The sequence below is a fragment of the Furipterus horrens genome, unplaced genomic scaffold, assembly GCF_987537825.1.
Source record: "Furipterus horrens unplaced genomic scaffold, mFurHor1.1.pri manual_scaffold_11, whole genome shotgun sequence".
Lineage (NCBI taxonomy): Eukaryota > Metazoa > Chordata > Mammalia > Chiroptera > Furipteridae > Furipterus > Furipterus horrens.
In genome coordinates this window covers 19,618,205-19,630,934 of record NW_028327181.1, presented here as the reverse complement: position 1 = coordinate 19,630,934, position 12,730 = coordinate 19,618,205, and the positions used below count along the sequence as shown (strand labels likewise).

Sequence of the window (12,730 nt, the reverse complement as noted above, 5' to 3'; positions counted from 1 at the left end):
GCAGAGAAGTAATGTGGTCGGATTGGGTCTTAGAGATCTTCCTCGCTCTGCCTGGGGACTAGTTTGGGAATGGGAGCAAGGGAGGCCTGTTAAAAGGCTGTCGCAATGATCCAGGCAAGAAATGACCATGCCATGGTTTGGACCAGGATGGTGATAGAGGTGATGTTGCTGGTGAGAAGTGGTTGGATTCTGTGTGTGTCTGTGTGTGTGTGTGTGACACATATAACTTTTTAGTTATAACTTATATGGTAAAATATATAGACCTAAGGTGTACAATTTGATGAATTTTGACAAACGAATACACTCTGTAACCTATTCCCCACTCAAGATATGGAACATTTGCACCTCCTCAGAAAATTTGAGTTACAAATACATTGCAAGGGTAGACTTGCCAGGGTAGAACGTGAGGTGTGAGATGAGGGAGGGCTGAAGGGTGACTCCTGTGCAAAGGGCAGGGTTGCTGTCCACTAAGATCATTAGTAAGACTGCGAAAGGAGCAGTTGGAGAGAGAGCCCGGGTTGGATTAGACAGGAGGTGCCAAGTGAGGCCACCACCCAGGGCCTTCCCCAAGCACCTTTGTAATGAGTGGCCTCTTTGCCTTCTCCCTTTTGAAAATGCTAGGGCTCCATTCTAGAGCTATTAAGGAATAGGACAAATACTTTTATTTTTGGTTAGTGACAATTGCCATGTATAATTATACTGCGGAAAATTGGAACATCTGTAATGGAACAATAAAAAAAGTTCCAAAAATAATTATACTAGGACACTTCTTATGGTATATGTGTGGTTATGGAGAATGAAGCATAGCATATTGTGATTTGATATTTATAAAATGTAAAATTATTTTTCTTATAAAAGTAATACCTGTTCAATTTAGGAAAAATTAGAAAATGTGAAAAGGAAAGCACATTGTTAAAACTTGTCTTTCAAACCATTTGGAAAAAAAGTTAACTGGTGACTTGGTGCTTTTTAAAACACACACACACATTTTACTTACTGTACATATCACATTATAAAAGTACCTAAGTTTTTTAAGACCTTAGCCAAATCCCTAATACCATAGCAGATTCCGTGTTTTTATTGTGTAGCCTCCCTTCAGATCTTGCACATATAACTGGTATAGCTAACATGTTGCTGAGCATTTTCCATTTAATATTATAAGTTTTTTTTTCTTTGTTTTAAGTGTATTTTATTGGTTATGCTATTACAGTTATCCACTTGTTCCCCCTTTGCCCTCCCCACCCGGTACCTGCCCCCTTCCCTCTGGCATTCGACCTGTTAGTTCATGTCCATGGGTCGTGCATATTAAGTTCTTAAGCTTCTCCATTTCCTATGTTAATCTTAACTTCCCCCTATTTTGTACCAACCAATTATCCTTCTTAATCCCTGCACCATTTCTCCATTTCTCCCCCTCCCCTCTCCCAGCTGATAACCCTCCAAATGACCCCCATACCTATGATTCCATACCTGTCCTGGTTGTTTGCTTAGTTTGTTTTTGTTTTTGTTTTTTTAGATGCAGTTGTTAATAGTTGTGAGTTTGTTGTCATTTTAATGTTCATAGTTTTGATCTTCTTTTTCTTAAATAAGTCCCTTTTAGCATTTCATGTAATAGTGGCTTGATGATGAATTTAGCAGCCTTCCTGTGTTTGTTTCTGTGTATTAGGTAGAGTTGCTTTGACTGCCTGTCTTAACGCACCTCTTAGGTCGTATAGGGCGGAGCCTTAGGTTTTCACCAGGGTGGGGCAACCTGCTTCACCACTTCATGGTTCTGTGTGGTAGGAGGGTCGGAAAGGATACCCCATGCTGCTGCCTGGCTTCTGGAGGTTTGCCCGGCACTTGCTGCGTTTCCAGTCACTTCACCCACTTCCCAAATGCGACTGGTGCCCTGTTAGCAGTTGCCCTGGTGGTGATTCCCAGAGTGAGTGGGTTTGCCTATGTTCTAAGTCTACTCAGGCCCTTTAAAGAGACTCTCCTGAGAAACCAGCAGTTTCTTCCGCCACCCCAGTCCCCACTGGTTTTTACAGCCAGAAGTTATGAGGCTTTATCTTCCCAGTGCTGGAACCCTGGGTTGTGCGGTCTGGCCTGGGACTGGAATTGCTCACTCCCATGGTATTCCTCCCAATTTTTATCGACCACATGTGAATGTGAGACCACCCATTCAGCCACCGCCTCTCCAGGACACACCCCATGACTCCACCCCTCCTACCCATCTGGGTGAATGTGGTTTCTTTAAATCCTTGGTTGTCAGACTTCCATACAGTTCAGTATTCTGGCATTTCTGGGTGTTTTTTGTTTTGAGGTTAGTTGTAATTCTTGTGGTTGTGTGAGGAGGCAAAGCGTGTACCTACACCTCCATCTTGACCAGAAGTCCCCTTTTTCTTTTTTAATTGAAGTATAATTGAAATGCATTACATTAGTGTCAGGTGTACAACATAATGATTCAATATTTGTATATATTGTGAAATCAAAAAATATATAGTTGACATTCATCACCAAACATAGTTACAGAATACTTTTTGTGAATGTGATAAGAATGTTTTGAGATTTACTGTCTAAGCAACTTTCAAATATGCACCAGGATAATTAACGATAGTGTTATTTTCTTCTCGTGGTTATTGTTAAGCTAACAGATCTCACCACCCACCCAGTGGGAATGTGGTTCTTAATTGCTCTTAATTTTCTAATAGAACCTGGTGGAAGAGATTATTATATTTATAGAAATACAATTTGCAAATAACTTTTAAGGAATATCTCTGTTCTGCAAAATTAGAGGAGAAAAAAGTGTAAAGAAACAGATAGTTACTGTTACCAAACTTGATTATATGTTGCAAATGCTGCAGGAGAAGTGATTATGGTCTATAAATGATATACCTGTCACTTTCTTCTACTTTAGTTTGGGGGAGGTGGGCACTGGTTGCATGATTGCTACAGCTTCCTTCCTGTGCTGTTTTGAATCTCTCAGCCACCTGACACCTATTAGATGTCGTTGTGGTACTGCTTACTTAAGACTGAGGAGGTTTTTGTGGTTAAAAGCAATAGAGATAATAGCAGCAGATGGCTCTCTGAGGTGGTTGGTGACATCTGTGTCCCCACCTCAGGAGATGAGGAGTCTACCTTCCAAAGATTGTGATGCTAGTAACACTGTGAAGGTGTGTTTAAATTTCAGGCTTTTTGCCATGGGTCTCTATACCTAGTATGTTTGGTTTGGTTTGGTTTGGGTTTGTTTGTTTGTTTTTAAGATTTTATTTATTTATTTTTAGAGGGGGAAAGAGAGGGAAATAAACATCAATATGTGATTGCCTCTCACACACCCACAAATGGGGACCTGGCCCCACAGCTCAGGCATGTGCCCTGACTGGGAATCAAACCAGCAACCCTTCAGTTCTCAGGCTCACACTCAATCCACTGAGCCACACCAGCCAGGGCTGGTTTGGTTTTGGTTAGCATTTTTTTGAGTTATACTAAAATGCACACAACATAAAATTTATCATCTGAAGCATCATTTAAGTGTACAGATTAGTAGTGTTATGTATATTCAAAGTGTTGTGCAGCATATCTATAGAACTTTTTTATCTGGCAGAACTGAAACTATATATATACCAATTAAGCAACAACTCTCCATATTACCTTCCACTAGCTCCTGGCAACTACCATTCTACTTTCTGTTTCTATGAATTTGACTACTCTAGAGACCTCATATAAGTGGGATCATATAGTATTTGGGCTTTTGTGACTGGCTTATGTCAATTAGCATAATGTCTAAGTTTTATGCATATTGTCACATGTGTCTGAATTTATTTTCCTTTTTTAAGGCTGAATAATATTCTATTGCATGGGTGTACCATGACTTGCTTACCATTTATCCATCAATGGACACTTTGATTGCTTCCACCTCTTAGTTGTTATTAATAATGCCTCTATGAATGTGGGTATACAAATAGGTCTTTGACATCCTGCTTTCAGTTGTTTTGAAGATACACAAATACCCAGAAGTAGAATTGCTGGATCATAGGTAATTCTGTTTTTAATTTTTTGAGGAACCACCATACTGTTTTCCAAAGTAACTGCACCATTTTACATTTCTGCTAGCAGTGGATAAGCATTCTAGTTTCTCTGCATCCCACCAGTACTTGTTCTTGTCTACTTTTTAACTTTGATAGTACCCATCCTAATGGGTGTGAGGTGATATCTCATTGTGATAGTTATTGATATTGAGCATCTTTTCACATGCTTGTTGGCCATTTTGTATATCTTTTTTGGAGAAATGTCTGTTCAAGTCCTTTTCCCAGTTTTTAATTGACGTTTTTATTTTTTGTCATTGAGTTTTAGGAGTTCTCTATATATTCTGGACATTAATCCCTTATCAGATATGTGATTTGTAAATATTTTCTCCCATTCTTTGGGTTGCCTTTTTATTGCTTTAGTGTCCTTTGATGAATAAAAGTTTTTAATTTTTAAGAAGTTTAGTTCATCCCTTTTTTTCTTTTAATGTCTGCCTGTGCCTTTGGTATCATATCTGAGAAATCATTGCCAAATCCAATGTTGTAAAGCTTTTCCCTTATGTTTTCTTCTAAGAGTTTCATAGTGTTAGATTTTATATTTGGGTCTTCAATCCATTTTTAGTTCATTTTTTGTATATGGGTTGGGTAAGGGTCCAACTCTATTTTTTGTATGTGGATATTGTTTTCCCAGCACCATTTGTTGAAGAAATTGTCCTTTCCCATTTAATGGTCTTATTGCCCATGTCAAAAATCATTTGACCACATATTCAAGGGTTTATTTCTGGACTCTCTATTCTATTGAATTGGTCTGTATGTCTCTCTTCATCCCATGATCACAGTGATTTGATTACTGTAGTTTTGTAGGAAGTTTTGAAGTTAGGAAGTGTGAGCTCTAACTTTGTTCTTTTTCAAGATTCTTTTGGCTGTTTGAGGTCCCTTGGGAGTCCATATTTCTGCAGTAAATATCATTGCAATTTTCATAAGGATTATATTATATCTGTAGAGCTTTGGGTATTAGTAACATCTTAATATAAGCCTTCCAGTTCATGAATACAGGATGTCTTCTCATTTATTTATGTCTTTAATTTCTTCCAGCAGTGTTTCCTAGTTTTCATTGTATAAGTTTTGGCTTCCTTGGTTATGTTTATTTCTAAGTAATTTTTCTTTTTGATTCTATTTTAAATGGAATTGTTTTCTTTATAGGTTTGTTTTTGTTTTTTTACTGTTAACATATAGAAATGCAATAGATGTTTGTTGGTTGTGTATCCTTAAACTTTACTTTGTTTATTCTGTGGAATCTTTAGGGTTTTCTACATATAAAATCATGTCTTTTGCAGTCACCTTATATTTTAATATCATTTTGTAACTTTTTTCAGTTAATGAATGTTTCAAATTTTTCCCATGTTTCATTTTTAGTCACAAGTTTACCAAAATTTGTTGACACCAGGTATTATTGGGCTGTACAGGGATGTGTTCCCAGGAGCAGATGCAATGGGCAAAGGCGTCAACTTCCCCAGGCTTCCATCACAGCAGGGTGTGCTTGTGGATGTTCCCATCAGACCTGCCCAGTGAGCTGCCCAGTGTGAAGGCTCGGAGACGGGAGCCCAAACCAAAGATCCTTGGGCCATTGAGAGTGCCAGCTTCTCTTGTTTGTGCCCTCCCTATTCTCTGGCCAGTGTTCTCTGCTCAGAGTTGAAGTTCACATTTGGGCCTCCTCTGAGCATCTTTCCCCTGGTGTGCGGCAGGGTTCCACCAGACTGCACCCCATTGAAACCTAGCTTTCATAAATAATTCTTTATTCCTGCCAGATGGAGAACATTCATGCTGCAGTCATTGGGTTAGCAACCTCCAGACAGGAGACAGTGGCCAACCATTGTGGCTTCGTGGTGAGAGCGACAGCAGAGTACTATGTGTGGACTAAGTAAGGGTCCAGGAAGGTATCTAGGAGGGGTGACCTAGGGGTAGAGCCCCAAGGAAAATGGGCTGTGGTGGGTGTGCAAGGAGAGCATGTTGGCCTTGGTCTTCCAGAGGATAGGCGATTGCCTGGTGGCTCTAAAGGACAGGGGATGTGATGTGTTAGTTTCTTTTATCTCTGTCTCTATACAAAGAAAGGCCAAGTGCTGGAGGGAGTTGGGAGCTCATCTTTGTCATTGTGCGGTGCCACAAGAAAAGTTATTTTAACTAGTTCAGCCATAAGATCCTTTTCCTCACTTCCCCCTCAAAGAACCCTTTGGAAAAAGAGATCTGTTCCCACTGAGGGAGTGAGAGCCACTGTCTTCCTTGGGACTGAAAGGCCTGCTGCTGTAAAGAGCTAGGGAGCCAGCACCATGCTGGTGGCTTTGTGTGGGTCCACTATCATATTTCATCCCATCTATCAGAGTTCCAGGGTGGCGGTTATACCGGTCATATTTTCCACCAAAGTGTGTCCTGATTTCAGAAGTGTTCACATATGAAATGTATACATGTTAGAAGCAATGTGACTTACAGGTAAGTGATTTTGATGTACTTCTTGAGGGGACTTATAGTACAATATCTCGCAGACTTAAAGAACCAACAAGCTTTCTGCGGGCTGGGGGTGTTCCTTCCTGGTGACCTACTTTTTTTGGTTAAAATGACAAATGCCCAGCTCAGGTTGGTTTAAGCAGAAAAGTGAATGAATGGGCATTTGGGGTTCTCTCTTGTGTAACAAACTACTCCAGAATTTGCTGGCTTAAAAACAACCACCGTTTTTATTGTTTGTGGTTCAGAAACTTGCAGGGCTCAGCAGCTCTTCTTAGTTCTACACGAAATCTGTTGGGTTGGCTCAAGCTAGAACAGCTACCCTTGGGTCCTGTGTTGGGGCCTAAGTTCTCATTATTATCTGGGTTCTTTGATCCTCTCCATGTGGCCAGCTTGGGCCTCCTCTCAGCATGCTGGTCTCAGGGTAGTTGAACTTCTTACAATGCCACTGGCTTTCTCTAGAGGACCACTGTTGAATTGCTGAACCTTCTTTAGGCTTAGCCCTGGAACTGGAGCAGTGTTGCTTCTGTGACATTCTATTAAAATGGGTCACAATGGCCAACCCAAATTCAAGGGGAGGGAAGCACATGGGCCTGCGGGACTGAGGTGTCCAGAATATTGATACTCAGCATAGCCAGTCGCAGGGCCCAAACCAGGTCATCAGGACCCACTGCACCCATGTGCACATTGTGTCACTCGCTCCAGCTCTTGTTCCCTTGTACATTTTCCACCTGCTGATTTCGCATCGGTTCCCTCCAGGCAGGGTCATCCTGACCCTCATAGCAGCTCCAAGCCTGCCACCTCCCAGCTGCACTAGAGATGCAGCACGCCACAGTATTTAACGCCTTGGGCTCTGGAGCCAGATACCCGAATTCTGCCATGCAGCCGTGTGGCCTTGGGCAACTTCTTTTAACCTCTCTGTATGCCTCAGTTTCCCTCTTATGGTAAAATAAGGATGTCAGAAATATTTACCTCAGAGGATCATGTGAGATTTATAGAATGCCCTGAGCTGTGTTGCCTGCAGATTTGTTTGTTTGTGGTTTTTTTGTTTGTTTGTTTGTTTGTTTTTAGAAAGAGGGAAAGGAAGGGAGAAAAAAAGGGAGAGAAACATCAGCGTGTGGTTGCCTCTCATGCACCACCAACTGGGGACCTGGCCCACAACCCAGGCATGTGCCCTGACTGGGAATTGAACCAGCGACCCTTTGGTTCTCAGGCCGGCACTCAATCCACTGAGCCACACCAGCCAGGGCTGCCTACAGGTTTTGAAAACATGTCAGATACTCGAGAATATGTCATGGGGAGAAGAGGGCCTGGCCGTGGAAAGGCAGAGCTCCATAGGACATACCCCAGCATGGCTCTGGCTCTCCTGGAAGGAGTGGCTGACTGCCACCTTCAAGGGCTGACCTGCTGCCGATTCCCCAGGCGGCCCCAAGTGGAGATGGCAGCACTGATGGTGTGGAGGCTCCCCCACTGCTGTCCTCATACGTGGAGATATATGCTCTTCTGAATTTTATACGGCTCCTAGTGGTGCTTATTGGTCACTGTCCTCTGTGTCTAGTGTCTGGCAGTACTCCAAGCCTCAGTCTCAGCACTAGGCACCATGGTTTCGCCATTGCTCACAGCCCTTGGAGCAGCGGTGTCTGCACCGTGCACTGCTTGAGGCTGGGCCCACAGCCCTAATTGTCCTTCCTTGTTTCTTGAGGCTTTCCTGTGTGGCACTTCGCACAGCCAGATGGGCAAGAAACCCACCTTTTCACCACTGCTTCCCTCCCAGGCCCTAAGCCCATGGGAAAGGGTGGCATATTCTTAGTAGCAGCATGTGGGACTCTGGCTTATCACACACGCCAGCCACCGAGCCCAGGAAGGGTGAGGGTGTGCCAGCATGGGCCTGAGTGCACATGCAGGGAAGGATCAGCTGGAGCACTTCCAGTCCCTCTCACCTGTGTTCTGAGCACCTGTCTTTTTTAGCCCGCTCTGGAGAGTTTTCTGGCGTCCTCTGTGTCCTAAAGATTAAGGTAGGAGTGATTAGTGGCTGCCCTGTCTGGGCTGTGGGTGAAGAATAACATGCAGGCTTTTTCTTCAGGCCTCAGTGAGTGCAATCCGCTGCTGGGTCTGGCTCCTTCAGAGCTGTATAGAGTACCAAGCCGCGTTGGAGCTTGTCTTTTGAACCCTTTGAATGAAAGCTCAGAGCAGACCAGGGCTGAATTTCTTGCATGTTTGGGACAGCTCTGAGCACACTGCCGGGCTCCAGGAATGCAGTCAGCAGCTACTTGGTTGAACTTGACCTGTCACTACAGAACTCTGGCTCTGGGGCGTAGGCCTGGAGGTGACCAAGGGGCTCCGGGACCAGGGTAGGGGTTGCCTGTTGTGGCAGCCTTTGTTGTTTTGGATTCGCTAACTACTGGAGATTAAATAACGTGTTGTGATTTCCAAATTTTCCAAGGTTTCTACTTAACTCCCTGAGACAAAATAGGGTATTTGCACCTGCTTGCACAGCTGTGTCCCCCACTACCATGCAATGATCAATAAGAAGGGGACAGCATTTCCTCTTGTCTTGTGGAAGCTCATTCTTGATTTGACTGTAAGGGAGTGGCTCCCCAAAAGAAGGTGAGGGAAGCTGGGTGCTGCCTGAGGTCAGTACTGACCGTTGCCTTTTGGCTACCAGCAATTGATTTTCAACACTTGGATGGGAGCCCTGGCAGGACTTTCAGCTCTTAGGCAGCCACTGCCTGCACTTGCCACCTTGTGATTCTAGAGCTGGTAATTTTTGTCCTAGCATCCACGCCATCTCTCCTTGGGCGACAAAGACAGAGCATCCTTGGCTAAGAGACTCCTTGGCAACAGTCCCTTGTCTATATCAGCAATTACTGGTGCTCAATTCATTGTCATGCCATCTAATTTGTCACTGAACAAATATTACTGAGCTACCACTTACCAGGCTGGTGCTAGAAGCTGGGGATGTGGTGAAGAACTCGACAGTGACTGATGTGGCACTGAGTCTGGAAGCAGACCAGGGAGCTAGACGTGTGCCCTCTGGCACAGGCCCCAGGATTACTTCCACAGTCTGCTGGCTTTTGAGTTCTTATGGTACCTTTTCCAGTCTGGTCCACCCAGCTAACCATCTAGCTTTGTGGGTTCCTGGTGTAGGCTAGGGCCTTTACTGGACGCTATGAGGACTCCAAGAGCTAGTTGCCATAGCTCTTTCTCTTGGAGGAACTAAACGTCTAGTTGGACGTAGGGCACGTACCGTGGAGGACGGTCAGCAAAAGAAGACACCGAGAAGGCCAACTCTCCATGGACTTTGATACAGCACAAATGTAGGGGGGTGGGGGCGGTGCTGCGCTCTTTGGATGCAGAAGCATGACGAGGAAATCAGTGTGTTGCAGCCCACCACTGGCCCTACCCAGCTCTCAGACTGTCAGACAGAAAAGCCAGGGCATGTTCCCCATGTCCAGCCTGATCCATGGGCTGTGGAGATGGCTGGATGTACATAGCCCCTGTGACTCGGAGCTGCTGTCATGAACAGCCCTTACAAACATGCGTCCCCGGAAGGCGTTGGGTATCTTATCCAGTGGACCTCTGTGTGAATGCCCAGGTGGCCTGTGGGCTCAGTAGTTCTAGTGACAGAATTTATCCCACTTTTAAACTTTCAGCTATTTAAGGTCACTTGGAGAGTCTTCTAGCAGTTTATACCTTAAAAGTTAGATCACTCCACCCTTACTCATAGGTAATTTATTAGTAATGTAGTATTTTTTCCTAGGGTCAATGATTAGGGACATCACTTGAATAACCAATATTTTAAAAGTTTGAGTCTGTTGATATTCTTCAATGAATAAAAGCCAAGACAGATGTTACGTGGTTTTTTTTTCTTTAATTCCAGGTAAGCCAATTTTTTCGGTTGATATTCACCCTGACGGGACCAAGTTCGCAACTGGAGGACAAGGTATGTTCATAGAATAACAGGGGAATGTTCGGAGCCCTGCCAACTAGCTTTGCCTCTCCTGGTTACCCATCGAAGTACAGAGAATATTTGCTCTTTTCAGTATGAGTGTGATTCACTTTTTAAGTCTGAACAAATCACATCACAATACATTTTGACACTAGAATGTGCTGTCTATATATATTTGGTAGTAGCTTTATCTTTCTAATTTCTGTTTATTGGGTTAATATTAAAATCAATTTGCGTGTCCGAGCCCAAGCTTATTGAGTGTGGAGAGGGGCAGCCGGCCTTGTAGACAAAGCCCCAGAGGCAAGGACTTCTGCTTCTCTTGTTTCTGGCATTGTTTTCTCATCTGAAGAGGAAGAGGAGAATGTTCACCTCCAAAGTCAGTCATGTAGTTACTATGCCTATTCTCTGGACTCAAAGGAATTCAGCTGGGTTAGAGAGCAAGTACAAATGTGCACACCATTTGAAAATATGATCCATGGTATTGTCAGTGTGTTTTACCCAGTGTCTGCTGCAATATTGCAGTTACAAGTCTGTTTGGAAAGACAAAGTCACTTTTGAGGCCAGTCCCCCACAGCCTCACCCCACAGCAGGGTCTCCCTCTGCCTGAGGCCTCCCTGTACAGAGTGCAGGGAGAGTGCCTCTGTGAGTTCCAGGTCCTCAGGCCAGGCACTACAGGGCCGGTTGTCTGCAGACTTCCAGCTACAGGGGCTTGCAGGGAAGCCTTGATCTCCTTCCAGCGTGCTGTGGGCTGCACCCAAGAGGTGCCCACAGGTGTCACCAAGGGCCACCTAGCTGGGTGACAGGTTTTTCTCCTCATCCACAAGAAGAGGCACATCTTCTTACCTACTTGGCATAGTAAGCTCTAGGAGAGCTGATGAGGAAATAATTTTACATTGGCCAAGAGGCGGTTGCAAGCATACCTTATGGTAATTTTGAGATGTCCATTTCCAGACATTTTATTAGTGAGGAACTAGACTTTTGTTAGTTATCAGTAATGAAAATCTAAGAAAGAGAAATCATTACTAAATGCACATATATATTTTTTAGCCCAGTCCTCCATTATCTTATGACCACAGGAACCCGAAATGCCCTCTTTTGGTTGATCTCATCTGTAGATGATAGCAAAGGGCAGGTAAGGTAACGAGCACCTTTTCCAGTGTTTAAGGCACATTTCAGACTTGGGTCTGAAAGCGTCAAGTCAGCTGTGAGAACAGCCATGGACTCCATGCAACATCAGAAAAGGGAGGAAAGCCCCGGCAGGGACTGTCTTGTACTCCTTGGTTGCTAGGGATCCCATGCATAGACCTGAAAGGGTGCGAGGACATGAGCTTTCCAGCCTCTTCATTTACAAATGAGGCGTCAGGGTCCTGGGCAGGAATTGGGACCTTCTAGGGGCCCCTGGTGGATCCATGTTAGAGGTCGGATCAGAGCTCGGTCCTCACCTGATTCTAGTCCCGAGTTCTTTTCATAACGTCAGGTTGGCCTCAGCATAGTACTAAATGCACACTTTCTGAAACCCCACAGCACTTGTTTTTCTTCATCTTCTCTGTAACTTATATTAGTAATTCACATTCAGTCTCCTCCAGTCTAGTCAGTTATGATTTATGAAAGCTAAGTGAGGGCTATGTCTCGTGGTTAATAGTCTGCTCCTTCCACATTGAATTATTTCTACCCCTTCATTCCAGGACAGGATTCTGGGAAGGTTGTGATCTGGAATATGTCTCCAGTCCTCCAGGAGGATGACGAGAAGGATGAAAATATTCCCAAGATGCTTTGCCAGATGGACAATCACTTAGGTATTACAGAGTGGCCCTTTGCAGGCTTTTCGTGTTGGCAGAGTGCCCAAGGTTAGCACATGTGTTTGTAATTAGAAAGATAAGGCCCCGTGCGGCGGTAACTCCCCTCGGCCTGCTGTCTGAAGGCACAGATGTTGGCTGCACACCTGGGTGAGTTATTCGGCAGAAGACTCGGCCCGCCCACAGAACCATCTTTGGACAGTCTGCAGGTACCTCTGGTGATTTCCTGCTCATGAGTCGTTACTGCCTGATTCCATGGGGCTTTGGGGCCAGCAACCTGGAAGCAATAGGGTTCTGGGGAAGGGTGTGTAAAAGACAACTTACCAAATGCCTCAGATTGCCACTGTGTTGCTCGGAGGCCCTCTGCCAGGACCCTTTTGGCTGCTAGACAGTGTTATGGTTTTCTTTCCTGCATTAGTGCCATTAGTTTCCCACCTGTGAGCATCAGGGTGACTATACCTGGCTCCGGTTTCCAGCAGAGCTGC

The 12,730-nt window shown here is 44.3% G+C and overlaps 1 protein-coding gene across 1 annotated transcript in view; it reads left to right on the top strand.

Annotated features, from left to right (window-relative positions):
• Positions 1-12,730, top strand: part of HIRA (histone cell cycle regulator) — a 75,625-nt gene that overhangs the window by 8,147 nt on the left and 54,748 nt on the right. The window contains exons 2-3 of the mRNA XM_090292596.1: positions 10,381-10,443; positions 12,135-12,245. Coding sequence (XP_090148722.1) covers positions 10,381-10,443; positions 12,135-12,245 — 174 coding nt within the window. The remainder of the gene's footprint in view (positions 1-10,380; positions 10,444-12,134; positions 12,246-12,730) is intronic.